The 26,479-nt window shown below is 54.4% G+C and overlaps 1 protein-coding gene across 2 annotated transcripts; it reads left to right on the top strand.

Moving 5' to 3' along the window:
• CSF3R (colony stimulating factor 3 receptor) lies at positions 1 to 26,435 on the top strand. 2 transcript variants are annotated; one of them, XM_053268666.1, is made up of 16 exons: positions 1 to 242; positions 8,822 to 8,938; positions 9,206 to 9,508; positions 11,549 to 11,675; positions 12,339 to 12,526; positions 12,805 to 12,959; positions 13,595 to 13,745; positions 14,284 to 14,372; positions 15,034 to 15,253; positions 18,627 to 18,824; positions 20,457 to 20,558; positions 22,543 to 22,689; positions 24,136 to 24,276; positions 24,572 to 24,662; positions 25,293 to 25,374; positions 25,731 to 26,435. In XM_053268666.1, the coding sequence occupies exons 2-16, from the start codon at positions 8,848 to 8,850 to the stop codon at positions 26,295 to 26,297; spliced, it is 2,652 nt and encodes an 883-aa protein (XP_053124641.1). In that variant the 5' UTR covers positions 1 to 242; positions 8,822 to 8,847; the 3' UTR covers positions 26,298 to 26,435. The 2 variants fall into 2 exon arrangements, with proteins under 2 accessions (XP_053124641.1, XP_053124642.1); XM_053268667.1 differs by lacking the exons at positions 8,822 to 8,938; positions 9,206 to 9,508.
• The last annotated feature ends 44 nt before the right edge of the window (positions 26,436 to 26,479 follow it).

The raw sequence follows: 26,479 nt of genomic DNA, 5'->3' as shown, positions 1-26,479 counted from the left end.
CACAAAGTTCCTTCCTTCCTGAGAGCGGGCTTGGACACATCATAACGCCTCTGGGGGAGAAGACATTTGCAGTGATCTTGCTCAAAGAGAGAGAGAGAGAGAGAGAGAGAGACGGAGGGCTTCAGCGCACAGCTTGGTGCCGGGCGGGTGGCCTTCCGCTTCTCTTCTGACTGGGGGCAGGCAAGTGCTCTCCAGCGCGCGCTCTTCCCCGAAAGAGCGGAGTCGGTGGACGCCAAGCAGAGGTAAGTCCTGGGGGTCCCCGCCCGCTGGGAAGTGTGCACTCGCCCCTCTGTGCACGCGGCCACGTGCCTGGCCTGGCTGCTCAGCGAGGGGCGGACTGTGCATCCTTGGGAGGTTCTGTGCCGACTGTTCCTCCTCCCCACCCTGGGGGCCACCGGTGCGGCGCCTTCCTATGCCAGAGGCTCCCAAAGGCAGGGGCGTGGCACAGCCAGGGTCCCTCTCCCTGCGGGGTGTCCCAAGCTGCGGTGTCTGGGTGCTGGGTGATGAGGACCATGTGGCACCCGACCCGCTGCCGAGAGAGCCTGGAGGCCGGGAAAGGAGCCCAGGGAGGCGCCGAGAGGTCCTCCTCAGCGAGGGAGCTGCCGCAGGGGAGCAGGAGCATCGCCTTGTGAGGGATCAGGGCCATCACTCGGGGCACCGGCAGGCAGGGCAGGGGGGTGTAGGGTTGCCAACTGTCCTTCATTACGTGGGGTGAAATGTTGGCATTTGTCCCTCTTTTAGCTGGCAGGGTGAGCAGCTTCTTATTTGGAGACGTTTGGGGTTGAAAAGTGGTAGAACTTGAATATGTTCTCAGTAATAACAATCATGCTGACATTATTCAATAGCATATAATTCAGTTACAATGATACTCAGGCTCTTGATCACCACTGCATACACCGCCCTCCCCAGCCAGCCTCCCCAACTTGTGTCCCTCATTCTGGCAATGAAATGTTGGCAACCCTGGGGAGATGCCACTCATCGCCCCCCCCACACACACACACACCCCGTGGGTCTCCCTCACTGGTCCTGTGGCTCACTGCCTCTGCATGTGGAAGCCCCCACCCTGACCGGCCTAGGTGGGCTCAGCTTCAGTCAGGAGGCTCTGGCACTGGCAGGCCTTTCCCCCGGGCCAGGGCCACTGCGAGGGCCGCCCATGGACTTGACTGTGTCAGGCACCAGGAGCTCAGCTGACCCCCAGGTTCCAGCATGGGGGCCTGGGGGGGGTCCCTGTCCTCGCCCCTCTTCCTGGTAGGCACTCCATAGCTTGCCCAAGCCAGGCTGGTGAGCCAAGGGCCCAGCAGGAAGTGGGTTGTGGCAAGCGCGGCTTGTGTTGCATCTGAAGTGTGTGGCCGTTGTAATTGGAGAGTGGTGACCCTGACCCCCACTGACCCAGGGCTCAGGTGCCTCCACCTCCACACCCCGGGCGGGGAGTGACTCATCATATGCCCATATATATCCTGCCGGGGGGGGGGCACAGCTCTTTGCCCTGCTCTCTGCGCCCAGGCTGGCAGCTGCATTGTGATGCTGCCACTTTCTCTGCTGGTGGTGACTTATTCTGGTGACTCCATCGATGAACTGCAGCTTGAGATGAGGGATGCTGCTGCTTTCCCTTCTGGTTTTGTGTAAAGCGGTGAGCTTGGACTGCCAGTTCCTGCAACACTCCATTGTGATTTTGCCTAAAGTGTCACCAGATGGACGTCAGTCAGGAATTTGGCCAGGGAATAAGATGGCAGCTGGGGCCCGTTTGCGGATGGCCTCTCTCCAGCCATTGGGAAGTGACACTGGGGGGGGCGGGGGGCAGGTTTTGCAGAATACACGTGGAGAGAGCCCTTGGGCTGGAGGCAGCTAAAATGTGAGTGCGGCTTTGCGGGGTGGGGGGAGCGGTTTGACGGGGCGGGCTGAGGGTCTGATACGCTGCCCGGCTGCGCTCTGCTTGCATATTGGCCATCAAGCCCTGGTGACAGAGACAGCCTCCTTCTCCAATGCTCTCTCGTCCACACTGACTCAGCCCTGCCCCGAGAGGTTCCCACTGCTTGGGGAAGTGGGTGGGTGTGCAGAGCCATCTCTTTTCTCCCGATCAAGTGACCACGGTGGGAGAGATCGTGGCCCAGCCGCTCAGCCAGGGCTGGCGCTAAGCCACAGCACGACTCTTCGGCCTCCTGTGCCTCCAGACACTGCCCCCCCGCCCCGCATCTCTGTCTGCCAGTGGCCGCTGGACCACACCAAAAGCCTTCGAGGCCAGCAGCCCGTTTCCCACAGAGGCAGCTCGCCCGATCCCTTGATGGGATTTATATCTCACCACCATGAGCTCAGAGGGGCTTACAGCGCTTGTCCCCAAAGGGATCGCTGCAATCTAAAACGCCAGGGGTTTCAGGAATCAGGGAGGTCAACTGACACTGGAAACACAGCATCTATTTAAAAGAGGGGGAGGGAGGGAGGGGGAAAGAGCCCAGGGGGTGGTGACCACTGTCTCTAAGCTCAGCCCAGGAGGCAAGCAGATGGAGGGGCCCAGCTCACAGCCCCCCCCCCGCCCGGGGGCCTTCCAGGCCGAGGTTTATTCTCTTTCTGGCCATGGGTGGTTTCGGGGGCATCGGCGGAGCAGCTGCGGTCCATCCTCCCCCTGGTTCTTTCCCCGTTACGTTCACTAGGACACCAAAGCCTGCTCAGAGCCACGTTTGGACCGACCGTAGCCTGCTTCGGCGAGGCCGGTGCTTTTCTGCATGGCTGATGATGGAACTGGGCCCTTTCCAGATTGGACACTCAGCAGGGTCACTACAGGTCCATTAAGTGTCCTTCCGTACTGCCTGTGTGTCGACATCGCTCTCCCTGCGCTGCCAGCAAGGTGCCGTTCACATTTCGGATGCCTTCTTTCGGGTTTTATTGCTGCGTCACAGTCTTACAATGTTGTGAAAAAATAGGTGTATTTTCCCGTTGTAGGGAGTTTTGCGCAAACTAGAAACAACTGCATCCCCTGCTGGTGGCTTTGCGCAACATCCTTTATTTACGGTTTCAATACGATTCTGCCAAGGCAAAGTAAATGACGGCTGTATTACCCTGTAATCTGGAAAGCACCCTGGGCATGGCCACTCACCACAACACACCTTCGCCTCCCCTCCCCAGGCCACTCCCCTTCAAGCCAGTGTCTTTTGCAAGATTTAATTTGAAGCCTGGCCAGTTTCCTGGCTGTTACAATCTGGGAATCAGCACCCAGACGGGGCGTGGAGGGAAGCCGCCCACTCCAATCCTCCTGCTGCTGCTGCTTTTTTCCAGGGTGCTTTCCAGATGACAGGCTATTCAGCAGTAAAAATGCTTCGGCATGGCAGGATTGTTTTGAAAACGTAAATAGCTTGCACATCCCTCCTAAAACAGGAAAATACAGCTATTTATTTGCGACGCACATGCAGCGTTGTAGGACTAAAACACAAGGATAAAATACAGAGAAAGGCATCGTAAATGTGAAGAGCACCTCCCTGACAGCAGGGGGACTGTGATTTTGAAACACAGGCAGCACAGAAGCACACTCAACAGACACAATGTGACCCTGTTGTAGCGTGTAATCTGGAAAGTGCTCATGGGCTGGATACAGTGACAGGCAGCCTCTGGACATGGAGGCTCCACATATCAGCCCGTGATGACTGATCGTGTGCAAGCGGCACCTCTTTCTCCTGAAGGCAGGGCCAGGGGTGTAGCTATAACTGAGCAGATGGGTTCAAAGAAGCCGGGGGGGCAGCTCCTGAGGGCCCCCCAGCTCCAACCCTCCCTATTTTCTTCATTATCTCCCCCCCTCCGAGGGGCCACCGGGGAGAGGGGCGAACATGGGCCCACACTCCCCTAGCTACGCCCCTGTGCAGGACACACACACCCTTTGAAATCAAGTGAGCGCCTGCCATCGTGGGGCAGCAGTCTGGCCCGTGTCTGCTTTCAGAGCTAGGTGAAGCCGGGGGGGTTTTCTTACCCCCTGCTACCAAGCAAGCTCAAGTGCAGTGGAGCATACTCAGTATGAACAAAGGAAGCTGTTTTCTTTTTATTGCCCACAACTCCTGTAAGACTTTCTTACCTCCTTCAAAATGGGAAGAAAACCAATCCAAATTTTGCAGAAAAGCATCAGAATGTTCTGCTTGTGTTATATTTTTTTTGCACCCAAATAACTCTGAAACACAAAGAGGGATCTTGCATGGCCTGGATATCAAACTATATTATTATTTATTTACACAGTCAGACAGGTTTTATTGACTGGTTTGTTTTATCCAGACATCGAGTCCATCCCAAGGACCTGAGATGGCTGAATTTTATTGTCAATGTTGTTGCTGTTGTTATAGATATCGTCACAGAATGTAGGCTGTTCCCAGTAAAGTTGCTTTTTGTAATTGGCTGATGGTGATTTCTGTGGCCCCGATGGTGTTGAGGTGCTCCTCAAGGTCTTTTGGAACTGCACCCAGGGCACCAATGACCACTGGGATTATTTTGGTCTTTTTCTGCCACCGCCTTTCAATTTCAATTTGTAGATCTTTGTATTTGGTGATTTTTTCTATTTCTTTTTCTTCTATTCTGCTACCCCCTGGTATTGCTATGTTGATTATTTTCACTTGTTTTTCTTTCTTCTCGACTACAGTTATATCTGGTGTATTGTGTGGCAGATGTTTGTCTGTTTGTAGTCAGAAGTCCCATAATATTTTTACATCTTCATTTTCTACCACTTTTTCAATTTTATGGTCCCACCAATTTTTGGCTACAGGTAGCTTGTATTTTTTGCAAATGTTCCAGTGTATCATCCCTGCTACTTTGTCATGCCTTTGTTTGTAGTCAGTCTGTGCGATCTTTTTACAGCAGCTGATTAGGTGGTCCACTGTTTCATCTGCTTATTTACAAAGGCGGCACTTGCTGTTTGTTGTGGATTTTTCTACTTTGGCTCTTATTGCATTTGTTCTTAGTGCCTGTTCTTGCGCAGCCAGTATTAAACCCTCTGTTTCTTTCTTCAGGTAACCATTCTTAAGCCATTGCCAGGTCTTGGTGATGTCTGATTTTCAACTTATATTGTGCAAATATTGACCATGCAGGGGCTTATTTCTCCATTTTTCTGCTCGCTTCTTGACTTGTTCTTTCTTGTAGGCCTGCTTTGTTTCATTGGTGTTGAATAGTTTTGCCTTATAGACCATTTGAAGTGCATCTTCTTCACTGTCCTTGATATATTCTTCAAGGCCTCTTTTCTCCTCCTTTACTGTTTGATGGACTTGCAGCATTCCTCTTCCACCTGAGCTACGAGGGAGGTAGAGCCTATCGACATCACTGCGGGTGTGCAGAGCATGGTTGATGGTCATGATTTTCCTGGTCTTACGATCCAGCGTCTCTAGCTCTGCCTGGGTCCAGTCTATTATTCCTGCAGTGTATCTGATAACAGGTATAACCCAGGTGTTTATGGCTTGTATGGTGTTCCCGCCATTGAGTTTGGACTTGAGGATTTTTCTAACTCTCCTGATGTATTCACTTCCAATTTTTCTTTTAACTTCAGTGTTTGCCATGTTATCAGCCTGGAGAATGCCCAAGTATTTGTAATGTTCTTTCTCTTCCAGGTTCTTGATCTTGCTTCCATTGGGCACTTCTATTCCTTCTGTTTTTCTTATTTTCCCTCTGTTCATTATTAATGCAGCACACTTGTCTAGTCCAAACTCCATTGCTATATCGCTACTGAATATACGGACAGTGCTTAGCAGTGATTCAGTTTCTGACTGGGACTTTCCATACAACTTCAGATCGTCCATGTACAGCAGATGGTTGATTTGACTTGATGTTTTAGATGTTTGGTATCCGAGGCCTGTTTTGTTGAGTATTTGTGAAAGTGGGGTCATGGCGATTACAAACAACAGAGGGGATAGTGAGTCCCCTTGGAAAATGCCTCTTCTAATGCTAACCTGTCCAAGTGTCTCGCCATTGATTGTTAACTGTGTACTCCACATGCTCATTGCTTTTTTTATAAATATCTGAATGTTTTTGCTGACACCAGTTGTTTCTAAACATTTTAGTATCCATGTGTGAGGCAATGAATCGAAGGCCTTCTTGTAGTCAATCCATGCAACACTTAGATTGGTTTTTCTTCTCTTGCAGTTTTCTAAAATCATTTTGTCAATCAGCAGCTGGTCTTTTGTGCCTCTGGTGTTCGGGCAATTTCCTTTCTGTTCAACTGGAAGCTGTTTGTTAGTTAATAAGTGTTGCATGACTTCATCTGCTATTATTCCAGTTAATAATTTGAACATGGTTGGCAGGCAGGTGATCGGTCTATAATTACTTGGAAATGCACCTTTTGCTGGGTCTTTCATGATGAGATGAGTTTTCCCAGTTGTTAGCCATTGTTCAATATCACCTCCTTGCAAAATGTGATTGAACTGTTTTGATAGTTGTTTATGAAGGCTTGTTAGGTGTTTAAGCCAAAAGCCATGCAGTTCATCATCGCCTGGCGCAGTCCAATTTTTCATTTTCTTTGCTCTTTCACTTATTAATTCTGGTGTTATTATTAGATCTTGCATTTGTTGGTTACATTTTTTGACCTCTTTCATCCAGCCTGCTTTTTTATTATAATCTATTGGATTGTCCCATAATTTCCCCCAGAATTGCACTGTTTCTTCTTTATTTGGTGTTTTTAGGTTTCTTGCAGTTTCTCCTTCTATGCTTTGGTAGAAATGTCTCTGATTCGACTGGAATTGGAGATTCTGCCTGTGTTGTGTAATTCTGGCTTCATACCTGCTAATCTTCTTTGACACTGCTGTTATTTGCTGCTTTATTATTTCCAGGACTTCTTTAATTTTCCTTGAATCTAGGTGGTATTTTTGGATCAGATACTGTTTGGTGTACTGGAGATTTTATTTTCTAATCTAATCTTCCATTTAGGTGATGTACTGCTTTCTTTTTTTACAGGTCCACTGATCTTATATCCGAGCTCTTGTGTTGTTATTGTTGCTGCACTGTACATTAGTTGTTTGTTTCTTGCAAATTATTGGTTGTTATTTCTGCAAGTGCAGCATTGACATCTTTTAATGCCTGAGCAAGTTGGGTTTTGGCAACTGTTTTAGCGCTGGAAGTCAAACCCTGGTGGTTGTTTGGTTCATGTGCTCAGTTATTTTTTGCTTTAGTTCTTGTTGCTTTTCTGTTAAATGGCATTTGGGTTTCTGAGGTGAAGGCAAAGGGGTGGTTGCCTATTTTTGATTTTGAAACAGTTCAGCAACGGTGGCATCCTCGATTTCCAACACCTCCTCCACCTGCGCCTGAGCAACTTCTTCAGTTGGTGGTAATTCTTCTTCCATATCTTGAGCCTGTGTTGCTCTTTGCAGTTCTTCCAGCTCAATTCCTGTGAATACTTTATTTTTTATTATGTATCTTCTCTGGTCTGCTAGCCTTTGTTCTGTTATTTCTGTATCTGGATGCCTCTCTTTCCAAATTTGGTACATTCTTTTTAAATAACCTCTTCTAGTTGGACTAGACTTGTAATAGCAGATCATTATTTCCCTGTTGGCAGTTTTCGTATATTTTTTTCGGTTAAGCGACGTTTCTTCCAGTAACTTTGCTGTCTTCAGCCCTGGTTGCTCAACTGAAGATCCTGAGTCCGGTTGCCCACTTGCCACCAGATGTCCAGGGACTATAGCACCTGGTGCGGTCCTTGTTGACCCAGGCGATGACCGATCCGGTATAGATTTATTAAAGTTACGTCTCACCATATTGTTGATGGGAGAGGCACTCTTTGTCTGGCTCCTCTGGTGAGACCTGTCCAGTATAGTTGGTCCTCTGGCATAGCTCCCACCTTCCTCAGAGCACACAAGCCCCACAACTTGTGCCTCACTGGGGATGATGATGATGATGATGATGATGATGATGATGATGATGATGATGATTTTATTAAAAATATTTCTATACCGCCCAAAACTTGCATCTCTAGGCAGTTGCAATCCAATCTGCTCCTCCCTGTGGCTCATTTGCAATGCTATTAAGTCCAAACTGAACAAATATAAAGAGTCATTTCCCCTTCTGTTCCCATTTCAATATTGTTATCTTATATTAAAGAGGTTTCTTGGTGGGGAATCATTTTTTAAAATTGCATTATTTGAGTCTCTGCTGCCACCAGCAGAACAGCATCCTTTTTGTATATTACTAGAACTGGTTGGAAGGGTTATTTTTTTCCAGACAGCAAAGCCTGTATGTGCTTAAAGCAAGCATAGTTGGTGAAGAGATTTGTGCAGTGCACAAGTTTGCAAGTGATTGTCTGTGAGCGCTATCCATGCGAAAACCAAACCAGAAAAAGCAAACCTCACAGATAATAAAAAAAACTGCACCACTGCCCCTCCCAGGGTGAAGCAGGGAGGAGGCGACAGGCTATGAACCCACCCCCCGCCCCACCACCACCCCACCACCTCCTGTGAGCTTCCAGGCTGAGCGAACCCAGATTTCCCTGGCCCTGCTCTAACCCTCTGGCCAGGATGCCACCACGCTGGCTCTAAAGCTGGGCTGCACAACTCTGGCCCTCCAGCTGCTGTGGGACTACAACTCCCATCATCCCTCACAAGTGGCTGCCGTAGCTGGTGATGGTGGGAGCTGCAGCCCCACCGCAGCTGGAGAGCCAGTCCGGTCTCCGATGGCCTCTGATTCCACTCTTATGGGCGGGAGGGGGGCAGCCTGTCTCCGCTTCCTCCCCCCACTGGCCTGGCTGCCAGGTATGTTCATTGCCACCGACTTCAGCCGCATGAGAGGGCTCTCCCCGACACAAAGGGGTTGAGAACCTCTTCGGACCCCGGACGTGGTGCAGGAAAGCGTCAAGATGCCTCTCTGTGAATTCCAGGCCATGTCAGAGCCCTGAGCGAAGCCATGGCGGCAGCAGCGGCAGCTACGCAGGAGCGCTGGGGGAGGCGGCTGCTGCTGCTGGGGTGCTGCCTCGTCTCCCTTCTGCTCCCAGCAGGTGAGTTGCCGGCTGAGTCCAGCCAGCCCCAGACCTCCAGGGCACAGGGCAGTGGCCGTTAGGGGTAGTCCTGGTGGGGTCAAAATGCCCACCCCCTGCAGGCGGCTTCGAAAGGCCCCTTGGCCCCAGCTGCAGCAGCAGCAGCCCTGTGGGTCCGTGGGCCCCCTAGGCTGTGGAGAGGAGGACCAGGCCCCTAACCAGCTGGCTAACTCCCCATGCCCGGCTCTTTCCAGCCTTCTGAGACGATGTCCTTCCTCCCTCCCTTAGCAGGGGCCTCATCCTGCAGCAACCTGGCTGTGGAGCAACCCGTCGTCCTCTTGGGAGCAACAGCCACCGCTTCTTGCACCATCTGGAGAAACCGCTGCCCCATTCCAGGGGATGGAGACATCCAGATGGTGTGGAAGCTGGATGAGGAGTCTCTCCAGGGGACCCAGTTCAGCCCTGGCCCTGGCGTGGAAGTCTCCAACATCACCGTTGGCCCGCTCCACAGGAACGTGACCACTCTGAGCTGCTGCATCAAGAGCAAAGGGAGCCTGCAGATCATGAACCTGACGCGTCTCCATGCCGGCTGTAAGAAGCATCAGGGCGCTCGCGGGGTCTGGCACGCCCCCCCACCCCCCAGCCACTTGGAGCAAGTTGTGCTCTTTGGAGACAAGAGAAACCAGGGCCGGTAGCAGGCTTGCTGTCTTGGAGTGGAAACGCCTTGCTGGAAGAGCAGGAATGAATGTTCAGAAACTGGCAGCATTTCCAGTCTTGCCCTCCCAATTTGGGTGGGATTTTCCCACCAGCAACAAGCCAGCCAGTGTTTTAGAGGGACTGGCCTCTCTCCATCCATTGGCAGCAAACTCCCCGGCCACCCCTGCAAAAGCAAAGGGTGTGGAGCCTTCAGCAATGTCACTTCTGGGAGGGGGGAAGCAGGGAGCCCCTCCTCGGGCAGTAACACCTCAGGTGAGGGCTGGGATAGGACCACCTGTGTGGCCCTATTTGCCCTCTGTGTGATGTGTCAGCAAAGAGAGCAGAAACAGTTGTTCTGAAGAACTTTCACAGAGTTGCAAGTCATAACTGCAAAGAATATTTAATTTAAGCTTACATAAAATAAGAAAAACATAGTAAAACCAAATCATGCTGGTTGAGAAAGTTGGGTTACATGTGCTTGGAATAGAAAGTGAACTCAGCATGTACCTGCTGTTAGGTGGGAACTAAGTAGCAGATCAAGGGTCTCCTCCCTTCAGGAGCTAAGGTAAAATCAACCCTTTACTTTCTGGCTAGAAATAATCCAGTACCTATCGCAGTCCCTACAAAATGCTGGAGGCGGGTACGATGCCGTTGGACATCCACTGTAAATTGTCAAATACTGAAATGTGGTCGCTGGGTGACAAATACGTCCACCCGAGTCTTTTTAGGAAGGACACTGTAGCGGATTAAAGCCTTTGTCTCAGAGCAAGCTCACTTGAGTGAAAGAAATGCTGAATCATCCCTGCTGAGCTGCATGACTAGGCTTTTCCTAAAACTATCCTGTAATTATCAGTAGGTTCAAATGGCTGCCACCAAGCACCCTAAAATTTTCAGAGATCCGGACCAGTGGATTGGGTGCGGTAATCCAAGGTCCCTCTGAGCACATACAAAAACCTTCCACATGTAACCTTACACAGGATGAGAAAAACTGTTAGTTTCTGAGCGTCTAAGGATGTGTTTTCACCAGAGAACTCCTCCCTTTGGCCCCCCTTTTTTCCTGAGTTAAATTTTTAAATTTAAATTTTTATAGAGTCTTTTGCAATGCCCTAGGTTGAATGGGTGTAGGCTTGTTTTTCTCATTTCAATTACATTGCTGGCAACTATAATAAAACAGTATCAGAAATATGTGAAACACACACACAAAGGAATATAAGTTCTGACGCAAAGTCTGACTAAAACTTTCCCCTAGACTAAACTCCCAAAAGCCATAAGACCTGGCTCCTTCCCTTCAACTCACCAACTCCAGCTGAGTATCAAGCTTCCTTTCACCCACCCACCCCGCCCCCTGTCCCCTGTGGAACTTGAAACCACAGAAGGTTTCAAGTTCCCTCCCTGGTTTCTCCAAAATAGGGCTGAGAGAGATGCCTGCCTGCAACCTTGGAGAAGCCGCTGCCAGTCTGTGAAGACAATACTGAGCTAGATAGACCAATGGTCTGACTCAGTATATGGCAGTTTCCTCTGTTCCTATGTTGTTTCAAGAACCTGCAGGGTCATTTGGTGAGAGAAATCTCCATGCTGGCTTCGGCCATGAAGGAGCAAACTCAATTGCCCCTCACTAAGCCTTTCCGTACATGCTTCTCCAACAAAGAACAGTCCTTGTTCCCAGAATTCCCTGCAATCTCTCTCTCTTGGACACACCCACCTGGTGTACTGATTGGCTCCCGTGGAGTTCACCAACCTGTCAGTCAAGACAAGGGTTCACTCCCTTTTAACTCTTTAGGGGGGAGGGTGGCTGATCACTACAGACACATACAAAGCATTTAGCAAAACTTTGCTGCAGGGACTGTGCAATGACCCCCTGATACAAGTCAGAAGCCCACCCCCACCCCCATCCTGCTCACACCCTTTCCCTACACCATGGTCTTCTTCATGCAGATCCTCCTTCACAACCCCAGAACATCAGCTGCATCATGAACGCCACCACCATGAATCTGACGTGCCAGTGGGCCCTTGACCAGGATAGCCTCCTGACAGGCAGCAGAATTACCCTGAAAGGCTTCAGGTGAGGAGAAGGAGCAGCTGGCATGGGCGGGGGGCAGGAGGGCAAGGAGAAAACCTGGCCAGGTAAGTTTCTGACCTCTGGGCAGCAGGCAGGACTTCTTGGGGTGAGGAGGGGAGTCGGGAGTCTCTGGAAGGATTGCAAGTAGTTCTGGTGCTTTTTTTAAAAAAAAGCAACAACTGAATTGCGGCATGTTTTGCAACAGAAGACCATGTGCCTGGCTGGGCTTGGATGGTCTCCACACTGGCCTGCCAAGACCTAAGCCCAGATAGACTAGCAAGTCGAGACAGACCTCAGAGGGGTTGGGTTTGCGTCTCATCGTTTAAAGTGGCTCGCAGTGGGCTTTCTCTCGTGTGCCCTGATAAGCCCTGAGGAGGATGTGAGTTCTCTGAAGAGGCCTGTTGGCTGCTGCTGCTGCTGCTGACCTCTCCAGTCACGCCACCACGTGGGAAACAAATGGTCTGCTGCTGGGCCTGAGTCCAGCGACTGGCCCGAGAGATGCAGTTGGAAGAATCTGAAGCTGCCTCACCACCAAGGGAGAGAGCCAAGTCCCGTCTCCTCCCCCTGGTGTCCCAACCCACCAGGCCTGCTGCAGCTGCCGGTGGAATCGCAGCTGTTCTTGCGGGGTGAGTTTTTCACGTGGCTCCTTGAACTCTGGGGTTGCAGGAGCCGGCGGGATTGTGACGTCCGCCTGGAGGCCATCGCAGATTGCATCCCACCAGCGGGCCAGAACTCCTGCACGTTTCCTCGCCAAAGCCTTCACCTCTACCAAAATATGATCTTCCAGGTGACGGTGGAGAACGCGCTGGGGGCTGTGGAGTCAGAGCCCCTGTGCACAGACCCGATGGATGTAGGTGCGTGCGTAGGGGGGGCATGGCCGATGCATGCCCAGACGGGGGCCCTTCCTCCACCTGGAGGGGGCAGCAAAGTCTTTGGCGGGCATATTGTCTTCACACCCGCCTGAATGCACTTGCCCTTCATTCGGCACCGGTTACAGTGACTGACGCTTTGGGGGAACTGGAGCTGCAAAAGGTGCAAAGGGCTGGTCCTTATTCCTAGGAGGAGGCAGGAGTGGACCAAGGGGGCCCCCAGTCTGTGCTGCTGACCCTTTGCCCTTTGCTCTGCATTTCAGTCAAGCTGGACCCCCCGGCCCTGTGGGAAGTCCAGTCCGTCCCGGAGGAGACCGACTGCGTGTCTGTGGAGTGGGAGGCGGCGACAGGCAGCGTCCACATGGAGCTGGCGTGTGAGCTGCGCTACCGGCCAGAGGGAGAGCAGGGATGGCAGCTGGTGAGTGTCCTGGCAACCCAGCCCCGCCCGCTGGTGGCCACCAGGTCCTGCTGCCTGGCGGAAGGACAGAGCCGGCCCTCCGCCTCCAGGAAGCCCAGCCTCCTGCCCGGCACCCTTCTGCTGCCCAGCGGGCTGGCGGGCTGGCAGTGGCTGCTGCTGCTGGTGCCTTCCCCCCACACCTCCCACCGGAGCAGTTCCCTGGCAGCCGGTTGGCGTGGCAGGCTTCTGTGCCAGGCGTTGTCCTCCCTCTCGAGCTGCTCCTGTTGTGGGAAACGGAAGGTGCCATTACCGAGCAATGGCGTGGAGCCAGAGAGCAGGGCCTTCTCCCCCGGCCCTGCCGCATTAGTACCCCCCAGCAGCTGACCCTGGGCCCTACCCCCCCCCCCGTGTGGCTCTCGGAATGGGTCAGTCCCTCCAAGCCGGGAGTGTGGGCATGGCTCCCGCCTGGCCTCCTCTCCCCCCACTGGCTGCTCCAGGAGCAGAGCCAGGCTGGGACGCTGACGCTGCTGCTGCTGCTGGCCAGGCTGGCCTTGGTCAGTCAGCGGACAGACTGCCTGAGGTCCTCCTGGGTGACTCTCTCCTCCTCCTCCTCCTCCTCCTCCTCCTCCTCCTCCTCCTCCTCCTGCTGCCTCCAGGTCCACAACATCACCAGCTCCAGCCCGAAGGCCCCGCACTGCGGTTTGTTCTTTGGCACTCGCTACCAGTTGCAGATGCGTTGCCAGAGGCTCCCAGCCAGCTACTGGAGCGAATGGAGCCCCACAAAGCACTTCACCACCCACGAGAAAGGTGGGGGGCCCAGCCGCATGGAGGGCACGGGGCCAGCACAGAGACCCTCCCCAGCTGCCAGCTGTGAAGCTCTTGGGGCAAGTGCTGGGGGCTCCTCCTCTCCCCCGCCCCAGCTGGAGGGTGGATCCGTGTGTGCCAGGAGCCGTTGGGACTCTGCTCTGCCCCCTGTTTCCCATGCCGGTGGGGGGGGGGCCTGCCCTAAACCAGGCTGGCAGCAAGGCAAGAGTCCTTCTGACTCTGTGCAGAGGGGCTGGGCGGCACTCTTGGCCCCACACGTTCCTTTTCTCAAGGCCAAGAATATCCCGGAAGGGGCCAGCCTCTCCCGCCTCGGCCATGGCTGCCACTGCATCCTGCCCCCTAACCCTAACCCTAACCCATGCGTGGGGCTCAGAGGAGGGAGCAGCCGTGAGCCCACCAGCACGGCCAAGGGGCTCCTGGGAGGGAGCGTCCAGCTCTCCATTGTTGCTGGCCTCAGGGAAGCCTGAAGCCGGCTGGCCTGGCCAAGAGAGCTGCTCCAATGCCTCACTTTCTCCCCCAGCGCCCTCAGGAGAGCTGGATGCCTGGTGGAGGCGGAAGCCCCCTGCAGGGCCTGCGTCGAGAGCCCAGGAGGTGCAGCTGCTCTGGAAGGTGAGGAGAGCCCCCCACCTGCCACCCACCCAGCTGGCCAAGGCTCCTAGGACTCCTCCATTCCTGCGTCGGGGTTGTCTGGGTGTGAAGTGGGGGGGGGGCTGATGATCCATGCTGGGCAAGGGCTGAAAAAGCCTTCTGGGCCTACCCCCGTTTGGCAGCACTCTGTTTTTAAAGAGTAGGGTTGCCAGGTCCCCTGGAATTTAGGGTCGCCCCCAGATTTTGGCTCCTCCACCCGGCAGCTAAATTCCACCCGGATTTACACAGATTTCAAATGCCCGGATTGCCCGGATTTTACTCTGGATCCGATCACATGGGAGGGCAGAGAAGGAGGGGAAAGTATACAAATCTGTCAAATAAATAAACAAATTCAATGCAAATTGGTTGCTGCATACTTTGCATAATATGCAAAATAGGCCACCCAGATTTGGGAAGCCCGAATATGGCGACCCTGTGAAGAGCCTTCGTGGCCAGGCTTGCCAGTGGCAGGCAGGGAGTGTCGGAGTGGCCTTCCCTTCCTCTGGGGCTCCAGGCTGCTCTGGCCCTCTGCCCATCGCCTCCCCTGGGGATCTTAGAGTGGCCGTTCGCAGCAGACGTGGGGTGCTGAGCATCAGTGGTGGACTCTCAGCATTCCCAGCGCTGGTCTCCCCTCTTCTTGCAGCCTATGAAGCCCAACGAGGCCAACGGCAAAATCCTGGGCTACTGGGCCACACTTAGCACCAGGACGCCCGGCCAAAAGCGGCCAGCCACTCTCTGCAACACCACGGAGACGCACTGCACTTTCTCCCTGACACCGGGAGCCCTGATGAGGATCCATCTTGTGGCCTACAATAGCAGAGGCCCCTCACAGCCCACCCTGGTCTCTTTGTTTGAGAAGCAAGGTAGGAGCCTGCTCTGTCCAGGGAAGCCCCTCCCTCTGCAAACCCCTCGCACAGGGGCAGCGGGAGCTTGGCGGGGCCGGCCGGGGGACAAAGCCTGACCGGTGGCTCCCCCACCCCCTGGGTGTTCTCTTACACACATGCCCCAGCAACACCTTTTCAGCGATTCCACCATCCGCTGAGAGGGGAAATGAAACACGGCCAGGGCTGTGACAGCCCCATTCTCAGCATGAGCCCCGCCCTCTTGCATCTGATATCAGATGCAGGGGAGGGGCCAATGCCTGGCTGGGGGGGGAGGCCAGCGTCTGGCTGGAGAGGAGAGGGGAGTTCCTCACGCTCCAAGCTGGCAAACGCTGTGCTGGCCAGCTGGGCACGGGAGGGGAGCCCTTGGGGCCTGGGGACAATTGTCCCCCCTTGCTCAGTTGCTGCTACGCCTCTGCCCTTGCCAAATGTGAGTGTCTCCTGCCAGCAGAACTGAGCCACTCTCTCAAGAATAGGGTCCTCTTCCTGACCTGAGTCAGCTGCTGTTGGGAGCCCTGGAAAATCCTGGGGACTGGGGTGGCCCATGATCAAGCCCAGCAGCCCGGGCACTGGAGAAGTCCTGTGGGCCACCATCTGAGGGGCAGTAACATCATGCAAGCCAAATTGCTTGTGGAGAAACATCCATGATGGTGTGTTTTTTTAATGAAAAAGATATTTCCTTTAATTTCATTTGGATTGTTTGTTTTTAAGAGGCAATACTGTATGCATTTCTATTAAAAATTGCTGGTTAAAAGTAAATCTGACTGCTAGCCTGTTAAACCTCCATTTAGAATTCCTTAAAGTGGATTCCATGGTCCCCACCATAGGACAGTAACAGCACAAAACCTACTAGGGTCTCAAAATGATGCTAGTGAACAAGAAAGAGCAACGCTCCTCCACAAAAACACTCTCTCTCTCTCTCTCTCTCACTCTCTCTCTCTCTCTCTCTCTATATATATATATATATATTCATATTCTATTCCTCCATCTATTCAAAATAATTTTAATCAAAAAATCAATAGATTAAATAATATGGACCCTCAGTCTAAACCTTCACTGTATAGACAATAAATAGCATATGGCCATAAAAATAACACAAATAGAGACCATATAGATTAATCCTATATAACATGCAATCAATGCCAAACAAAACCTATATAAATAATGAACAGTATATGTTCTCCTGGGAAGAGTTTAAAAAAACCCGTCACAAATATATATCAAAAAAACTTATATCATAAAAGGTTCCCAAAAGGGTGTTCAATAGGAGTGCTGAGCTCCATGGAAATTCACAGACTTCTCTATCCGAGATATACAAGGATCTGTTCTCGGAGGGGCTTGTCCTGCTGTGGTGCGGCTCCAGGAGATCCTCCATAGTCTTGTATCATGAGCCAAACGCGTTTCGACCAACCCAAAGTCTTCATCGGTGGGATTAATTATGGTGACACAAACTCCTCCTCCTTGTAGTCCCCAGTGGCCATTTAGAAATGCAACATTCCATTTTCTTTCTTCAAAACCGACGGGTGCTCCTGAGCATCCTGCCTTCCTGGTAGTTCTGTGTTGGTCAAGACATGTTCCAAAGGATTGATAGCGTCTCTATTTGTGTGATCTTTATGATCATATGTTATTTATTGACTCTACAGTGAAGGTTTTGACTGAGGATCCATATTGTTCAATCTGTTATTACGTTTTTATCTCATTAAAATTAATGTGAACACATGAAGAAATAGAATATATATATATAAAATTGGGGAGTCTCTTTCTTGTTAACTACCCCCCCCTTTAGGAAACACGTTGTGTTAAAAGCTGCTTTTCCATGTAAAAGAAGACCTACAGTGGGGGGGAGGTCAACCCTACACACACACTCACACAGCCCTGGCTCCAGGAGATGCCACCCTGCCAGCTGCACCCAAGGGGGCCAGCCCTGGCTCCTGGTTTCAGGCCCCCACCCCAGCCAAGTGCCCCCTTTGGGCCTCTCCTCCTGCAGGGGGTGCTGGGGATAGTCACTCCACCGGCAGCCCCACAGAGGCCTAGGCAGGCACTGAAGTGGCCTCCTCAGCAGTGGCCTTCTGGGGGCCCTGGACCCTGCCAGCCGCCCCACGAGGATGCCGCTTCCAGGCCCCCTGAAGGCCGTTCACTGAGCCCACTGGGATGGTCTTGTCTCCTCCTCTTCTGATCTGTTTAACTGGCTGAGTGTGCAGTTGGCTCAGTTCTCAAATGGCTTCCTAAAGCAAACTGGCTGGTCTCCATTTTAGGAAGACACAGAAGACACTCTGGGCCTTTGTTGCTTCTGGAAGGTCCTGGGCGCTTCAGAGTCTCTCCACTGGCAAAGCGGCAGCCCCAAACCACACCGGCCACGTGGAGCAACATTTCTGGCCAGTTGGTGGCTGCATGATGTTTCTGGGGTGGGGGTGGGATTGGGGCCTGGCAAGAGGGTTGTTGTGCAACAGAGGAGGAGGAGGAGGAGGAGGAGAAGTGAAACAGAAAGCCACAACATTGCAAAGGAATAGACCCTCCTCCGAAATATTAGTGCAAAAGGTCTATTTCATTTCAAGCTAATGGGCTAGTATGTATTGGTTTGGGGGTCATAGATGAAGCACCATGAGAAACCTGATCACTCTGTTCTCGCCGCCAGACTTTGTTCCTGGTGAACTGAACCCGCTGGGTTTGAATCCACCCACCCGGCTTGTGAGCAATGGGTGTGCTGTGTCCGTGGATTGGGACCCCAATGGGGTGCTAGGGGCTCCCCGCTCCCAAAAGATACCCCAGGGGGCCTCTGACATTTAGAGTGCTGCCGGGACTGACCTGGGCCCCACCCCGTGAAGCTGCTGGGCGAGGTTAGCCAGGGTTATGGGGCTGCTGCCCTGTCCTCCCCGGCTTGCCTGCCCCAGAGCTGCAGCCAGGCAAAGAAAGGAGAGCGGCTTCACGGTCCAGCCACGCGCTGGAGGTGCTCCAGTCTGGCAGGGCCACCAATCTGCGCCTGCTGCCCTCCGAAACAAGGCACTGGCAATGTGAACGGCACCCTGCTGTCCGCATAGGGGCTGCGTAGGGACTGCGGTGCCACGACACAGAAAGTGTGGAAGCAGACTCCCGAGACGCAGGGTCCTCCAGGCAAGACCAGCCTGAGGGCCGCTGGCCATAGCCAGACTGAAACTGGAGAGGCTCCTTGCCAGGGGGGATGCCAGCTCTCTGGGGTGGCCGCCTGAGGGCACAGACCTTGGGGGTCCACGCCTGTCCCTGGATCTCTGGCCCTTCCAAGTAGCCACAGCTGCAGCCAGGCCCAAGCCAGCTTTTCGGCTTCTGCTCCCTCCCAGGGCCGCCTGTCCGTCTCACCATTTTCTGATGCTGTCTGCAGGTCCGCCTGTGCCCAAGATCCGCGTCTCCCCTCACGATCGGAGCAGCTTCTGGGTGAGCTGGGACCCCCCGGGGGCACCAGCCACCGGCTACGTCATTGAGTGGCACCGGGTGACCTCAGGGGACCCCCTGGGCGATCGTGACCTTGGCTGGACCAAGCTGCCGGGCGGAGACCTCACGCAAGCCTTGATCCAAGCAGGTGAGACCAGCAGGGAAGCCAGGGCTTTCGCCCCGCCCAGGTCTTCACGGCAAGGGGGCGGGGCAATGCAGCCCAATCCGTGTGCCCCCTCCCCGCCCATGACTGCTTGGCTGCCCCTTTCCTGAGCAGGGGAAGCCCCATATGGGTTCCGTGAGATCCGCACCCCATCCCCTGTGGATTCACCTCCCCCTTTCTCCATGTATAGGGATGGAGCCGCTTTAAGCCTCAAAAGAGGTGCACAGGCAGGGCTTCCCCAGCCCGCACAACCTCCCCAGGGCCCAGAGAGTCTCCTTCCTGGCCTCAGAGCTGGGAGGGGGGAAATACTCCTGGCAGCGAAGTGGGGGAGCGGACTCCCCTTGCCCGCACACGCCTTCTTCTGCCGCAAAGCCCTCCTCTTGTGAAGAGAGCAGACAGGGCAGATGCCTCTCCCGCCCCTCTCTGCCCACCCACACTCCCAGGAAGGGAAATGTTCAGTGCCTGCAGCCTGTGGCTACTACTACTACTACTGCTACGAATATTTATAGACTGCTCTTCAACCAAAGTTCTCCAACAGTTAACTTGCAATACGCCTATTTGCATTAGAAATACGTTTAACTGAAAATACATATGATTTCTTACTTAAACATGTTCAGACATGCTAATGTACAAAAACACAAGAGCAGTTACATAGTTCAGCATTACTAAATTGATTGTGGTGATGCAAATGGCCTCTGTGCATGTGCTGAGGTCATGAAAATGGCCTCTGCACATGCGCCGAGGCCTGAAGTGGGCCGCAGATAGTCTGGACTGTCGTTTGGCTAGCAGGCGGGAGGCTTGGAGGAGCCCCCGCCACTGTCCCGTCCCCCCCCCCCCCCGGGGCCTGCAGAGATTCTTAGTTGTAGCCGCTGCCACAGGCTCGAAATGAAAGGCACAAGGGCTCTTTGGATCTCCCCCCCCCCCCCCGCCCTATGTTAGGACTCCTCACTGGATTGCCCTTCACAATTATACCCCCGAACCAGCCTGTAAACCAGTTCAGCCAGATTCAGTGTCCAAACTGGACTGGACCCAAAGCTGGAATAGGCTGGGTCGGTTCAAATCCAATCTGGATTTGTACCAATCTGGCAAAATCAGTTCCATGAACATTCCTAGTCCTGCCTCCTTCTGCAATCCAGGATGTTTCCCTCCTCAATGTAACATCACCTCTTAAGACAACATCACCTTAGAATCGTCACAGTCATACAGCACACACTCTCAATGGTCATTTTTCCATTTCTCCAACCAGTTACGTAAAACTTGAAATTTAGTCACTTTCTGCAGTCGGGGGACCCTCCTAATGGGAGGCCCTCAGCGGCAGCTTCCTTAGCTTGTGCCTAGATCCAGCCCTGATGCTGACATTAGCAGAAGCTGCTCCCACTAGTTCCGGGCCCAGTTTTTGCAGGGTTTGGTTCCTGCATCGGAAGCTGCCGCTGTGACAAGAGAGAACCAGGCTCCTGGGATCCAGACTCCTTCCTGGCCCATCTGGAGGCCTTGGCGTGCCTGCCCAATGCCCAGAGGGGGAGGCCCTCCAGACCCCACTCCCTTCCACCCTGCCGAGGTTCCAGCCCTGTCTGTGTCCCCTCTTGACAACTGCCTTCTTCCCCGTCTCTCCTGCAGAAAACATCTGGCCGTACCAGCCGTACAACATCTCCCTCTATCCCCTCTATAAGGACGGAGTGGGAATGCCCCAGCATGTGGCAGCTTACACCCTGCAGAAAGGTACTGCCGCTGCCTCCCGTGTCCGGAAGGGCCCACCGCCAGCCGACCCAGCTTCTGCATTCTAGTGGTGCAGGATGTGGGGCTGCAGTGTGCAGCGTGCAGCTACACATGCCTCTGCCCTGCTGGGTCCGTTCAGTTGGGGGCTCATTGGGGCTCCAGTTTATTCTGATTGATAGATTTAACTATGAGTCACTACACTATTAGTGAAAACACTTTTCATGCAGTTGAACGATAATTGCAACTACTTTATAAAAACATAGGAAGCGGTCTTCTACCGAGTCAGAGCCTTGGTCCATCTAGCTCAGCATCATCTACACTGACTGGCAGCAGCTTCTCCAAGGTTACAGGCAGGAGTGCCTCTTAGTCCAAGCTGGACATTTTCCAGACTACGAGATTTGCAATGCTGAAAGTGTTGCACAGTGTCACGGAATGAGGCAGTGGGTTGAAACTGCGAGCACAGCGATTCTCAGATGGTATTATATGCAACGTGACAAGGTTTTGCCCGTCCATATTCCCCGTCACTGCAGCAGTTTTTCCAGGCAGGGAGTGTCCATATTCCACCTCTGGGACGCATTCACTGGCCCCTCCTCCTTCTCCTCAATTTTGGGCCAGCTACAAAAAGCAGCTTTACTGGGAACAGCCTGTATTTTGCAATGATATCTCTAATAATAACAACAATATTGATAATAAAATTCAGCCATCCAAGGTCCTTGGTAAGGACTCGATGTCTGGATAAAACAAACCAGTCAATAACACCTGTCTGACTGTATAAATAAATAAATAAATAAATAAATAAATAAATAAAAGAAAGAGGAGGAGGAGGAATGGTACCCTGCTGACAACACAACGTTGCCAATGTCATAACATGGGCAAAATGGAGGGGCACTTAGTGACCATGTTACGAAACTCTTACAGTACGTAATCTGGAAAATGTCCCCAAAGGTGCTGGGAAAGGAATCTGGGGCCTTCTGCATGCCAAGCAGATGCTCTTCTCCCAAGCTACGCCCCCCGCAAGAGGAAGCTCTTCCAGCACTCCCATGTATCCCATTCAAATGCAAGCCAGGGCAGACCCTACTTAGCAAAGGGGACAATTCATACTTGCTACCACAAGACGAACTCTCCTCCCAAGAGTGATTCAATGTTGTTAAGCTACCTTTATCAGTGGTTCACTACCATAGTTTAAATGCTAATTATTTCCTTTTTAACTTTTACTTCACTTTTTTAAAAATTCAACTTGTACAGAAGAAATTGCTCAGGTTATTTGAATAAAGTAAATGTCAAATGTCTCTAAATTCAAGTAAACTTTTTCTGTTACCAATAACAGAAAAAATGTTGTGATTTTCAACCTGGAGGTGGAGTAAGTAGTTACAAAAACATATAGTTGAAACAAACTACTATTTTGCAGCACTTACAAAAGTAGTTCCAATTTACATTTACTAAAATGTAGCTACATCTACATTACATCTACTCTTTACATTAAATTACATCTACTCTTCCGGTTAGAGTAAAGTAGCAGTGGTAGTTATATTGTAAGGAGTGAGTGAGCCCCAATGGTGGGGGGCGTGGGAGGTGCAGGCCAGAGGTGGGGTCCAAAGAGACATTATGGCTTCAGACAGAAGCTCCGGCTGCCCCCTGCACAGCACCCAGGTCCCAGAGCTCAAGACCCCCAAGGCCTATTCCTGCGTGGGTGTCGTCAGGGCTGCTTGCCCCCCTCCCCAGGATGCCACATGGTCCAGGCGCTGGGCGGTGGTGGCTACTCCGCCGTGTGGGAAATGGTGCTGCCTCCTCCACCCTCTTCTCCTCCACGTTGCTTCTGGGGATCAGTCCTAGCAAGGCCTGGTTGGGGTGACCCCCTGCCCCCCCCCCCGCCACCGGGCTATTGCCCAGGCCTGGCCTGCCCACTGAGCCTGGGTAGATGATGATGATGATGATGATGATGATGATGATGATGATGACGACGACCCCCCTCCCTCCCTTCCTGCAGCTCCTTCTGAAACCCCCAAACTTCAGGCCTGGAGCATCACTAAGACGACAGCAGAGCTGCACTGGGAGCCCATCCTCGTCGAAAGGCAGAATGGCTTCATCACCAACTACACCATCTTCTGGATCGGGACCGATGAGGACATGAACAGTGAGTCCCAGCCGCGGTTCAGTCCTATTCACGTGTCCCCCCCCCCCCCCGAGGCAGGGAGAAGCCCCCCAGCGCCACACCTCTGGGCAGGGGGAACAAAGGCTGGAGGAGGCAGGCCCTGCTTTTGCAAGCTCTGGAGCTGGTTTGGGAGGGGCGGCCACTCGGCCAGCTTTGCGTTCTGCTTCCCAAACGTGTTTGGCTCGAACAACCCAGACGAGTCTGGTGGCCCCAGAAATTAAGACTCCCCTGTTTAATTCTTGAGGCACAAACTCTCTAAAGGCTGCGACACTTTGGAAGTGCCACATCCTTTGTCCACTCACTTGTCAGGAGGAGCCCCACCACACCCTGGCCACATTCTTGACTCTCAGTGTTTTCAGGGCTGTCACGTTTTTCTTCAGACCCCATTTTTGCACAAAGACTCCTGAGGCTGTTCAGGCCTCTCCCTGCTTCGCATCAAACACTTCTTCATTGCAAGCTGAGCCCATAGGGATGAACTGGCCCCATAGCAGAAGCCCCTGTTTCTGCAGGGACGGGCTCCAAAGGACTCCAAAGGACACATGCACGTCTCTGCCCTCGATGCTGCAGTCACCGCATGGTAAACATGCCGGGCCGGGCCTCACTGGCCATCCCAGGAGGTTCCTTCCTTCCGCCTGTTCATCAGCGAGACAGCCGGGCTCCAGGAAAGACCCCTTTGGCTTTTTGCACTGGCTGCTTCTGTGATGGAGCTGCCAGCCCAGCAGGGCAGCAGGAGCCCCAGGCGCCCTCCCTGGCAGCAGCCCCACGGCCAGCCATGCCCACCCCAACAGCCAGAGAAGTGGAGGGGAAGTGCCGGCACTCCGTCCCTGCGCGCCCCCCTTGGCGACCCCCCCCGGGCTCTTCTTTCAGGGGCCTTCCCGGGCTCAGCCAGTCCAGACGCTGCTTGCCAGTTTGCTCTGGCTTGCTGCCTCTTCCTCTTCGACACTCACTTTGGGCTCCTCTTGGAGCCGGATCTTGCCCAGCCCTTCCCCATAGTTCCCTGCCCCCCCACCCATCCCACCCCCAGTCAGGAGCAGGCTTGGGGACCCTTCAGCATGACCAAGAGCGCAGGGCCCCACCCCCCACCCCATTGCTCCACCTTCCTGTTATCTAGGTATCTATCTATCTATTTATTTGTCCCATTTATATACTGCCCCAGATAAAATCTCTGGGCAATTGACACATTAAAACACCACAATTAAATCAACAGAAAACAAATTAAAATAACCTTCGGTAGAACTTTAAAACATGCTAAAGGACAAGCCGGATGAAAGAGAGGTGTTTTCAAGAGGCGTTTAGAAACAGCCGGCGATGGGGAGGTTCTGTGTGTGGGCAACCCTAGAGAAGTCCCACTCTGAAGAGCAGTCGCCGCCACCCAAGGAGTGCCTCCCCGCTGGGTCTGCATGTCCCCCCTTCTGCCTCCCGCTCCAGGCGCCGTTGTGAACGCCTCTGAGGACACCTTCACCATCACCGGCCTGTGGCCCGCCAGGAGATACGAGGTGCACATGATGGCCTCGACGGCAGGCGGGCAGACCAACGGCACCACCCTGATGCTCTACACCAAGGCCATGGGTAAGGGGGGCCCTGGGGACGGGGTGGGGGCGGGATGCGGGCCTTGAAAGAGCCCCCCAGCAGAAGAAGAGGAGCAGGGTGGGGGGTCCTTTTTGGCCATGTGCGTCAGAGCCACCACACACCCCTCCCCCTCCCCCAGCTTTTCTTGGGGACCAGCTGGTGGAGGCTGCTAGGTCTTGGGCACAAGTCATGTGGGCCCAGGCGGCCCGCAACGCAGGGCCCTTCCCTGCCAGGTGGACCAGCAGCCCCAGCGCCACACCCTCTCCCGTGGCTAACTCCCTGCTCTCTGTTGCAGATGGCACAGATATACCCTTTGTGTACGGGCTCACTGGGCTGCTCTTGCTCATGATTATTGTCCTGGTCATCTGCTTCCAAAAGAGCAAAAGGTGAGTGTGGGACGGAGCTCAGGGCTGGACCCCACAGCTGTGGGGCAGACACTGAGCTGATTTCCAGGAGACACAGAGGGCCTCAGTGACGCCCTCGCACCCATGCAGGAGCTGAAGGTCCAGCACCACAAAACTCCCCAAAGAGCAGGGGAGCTGGGCAGGAGGACAGGGGCCACCCTAGCCCCAGCCAGGCAGCAGCACTGGAAGCCGCTGAGAGTGGCAAATTATCTGCCACTCTCATCTCTGGGAAAGATTTCCCTTCTGAGGCCTCCAAACGGAGTGTGCTCAGCACAGGCAGCAGCAGCAGCAGGCAGCTCTGGGGCAGAGGAAGGTCTTTCCCCCGCCTGCCCGGAGATGTAAAATAAAGACATCAATAAAATGGTAAAAAGCTAAGCTCCAGCTCTTGTAGAAGTGGAGGGATGGAGCAAAACGGGCCGTCCCTCTTCTGCTCAGAAACGATTTTCCAGCCACTTTACGTCATATGCAGATTAGCCACCCGATTTGGGAGGGCAGGATAGGGCCACCCTCCGCTGGGCGATGGGCTGGGGATTCCCGCCACCCTCTGTGGCAAGCCCGGCAGGGGCGCCTTCCCCCCCCCCTCACCAGCAGCCTCTCTCACGTGACCCGCAGGATGAAGACGCAGTTCTGGCCCAGCGTGCCCGACCCCGCCAACAGCAGCCTGGGCCGGTGGGCGCCTGCCGTCCTGCACCAGGTAAAGGCTTGGCCCGGCGCGCCGCCACTGCCGCCTGTCTCCTCCTCGCTGCACTGGGCCCCGCCTGCATGTGGACCCCGCAGCACCTGCAGTGGCTGCATCTGCAGCAGGCACAGCTGGGGACGGAAGGCCGGCCGGGCGGGCGACTGGGGGGAGCGAGCGGGCCGGCCGGCCGGGCGACTCTGGCGGGGGGAGAGCCGAGGCGGGGCGGGGCAGGGTCTCCGTCCTCGCCCGCGGCGGCGGCTGCTCCAGAAGGGAGCGGCCGCCGCGCTGGGTGGACCCAAGAGGGCAAGTCCCGGAGGTGGTGGGCTGTGTGGCGGCGGGCTTCTCCCTAACCGTCCCTTGCCCTCCCGCAGGAGAACCTGCCGCCTCCCAAGGCCTGCGAGCTCAGCCCGGTCGTCGTTTCCGCCCTCTTAGTGGCCGAGGCCGATGGGAAGACGCGTCTCTGCTGGGGGCAAGGCGAGCCCGCCCAGGAGGGCTGCCCAGGCTCCCCCGAGCGCGACGCCCACGACGCGGAGGCCCCGCGGCCCAGCAGAGGCCCCCCCGCGGCGGCCCGGCGGGCCTCCTACATGAACAGCGCGGAGGCGCTCCAGTATGGGCTGCTCCTCGGCGGCGGCGGCGGCGGCGGCAGCTACTGCAGCCAGCGGGACGCCTCGCCCTGCCTGGTCTCGGTGCGCCCCGGCTCCACGCGGCCGCTCCTGGGCAGCAGCCTGGCGGCGCTGAGCCCGGTGCTCCTGCCGCCCTACGAGAACCTCCTGTGGCCGCTTCCTCCCAGCCCGCAGCCGGAGGGAGGACCCGCCCGCCGCCGCCGCCACGTGCAGGAGGAGGAGGGGGCGGCGGCGGCGGCCCTGACGGATTTCCCCTTGCTGCGGGGGGTCATGCTGGACGGGGACGAGGACCTGAGCCACCTCCGGGGCCTGTAGGAGCGCGCCCTCCGCCCTGTGTGTGGAGCAGGAGGGCCCTGCCAGGGCGGCCGAGGCTGCGCTCCGTGCTCCCAGAGGCCCCCAAGAGCCAGACGGGCGCCCGGATCGCCAGAAGCAGCCGGGACACTCGCGCCACTCGCAGCCCGCGGCCCCCAAGCGCCTGCCTGCTGGCCAGCGGGCCC

The sequence above is a fragment of the Hemicordylus capensis genome, chromosome 7 (genome assembly GCF_027244095.1).
Source record: "Hemicordylus capensis ecotype Gifberg chromosome 7, rHemCap1.1.pri, whole genome shotgun sequence".
Lineage (NCBI taxonomy): Eukaryota > Metazoa > Chordata > Lepidosauria > Squamata > Cordylidae > Hemicordylus > Hemicordylus capensis.
This window is presented reverse-complemented; position numbering and strand designations above follow the sequence as displayed.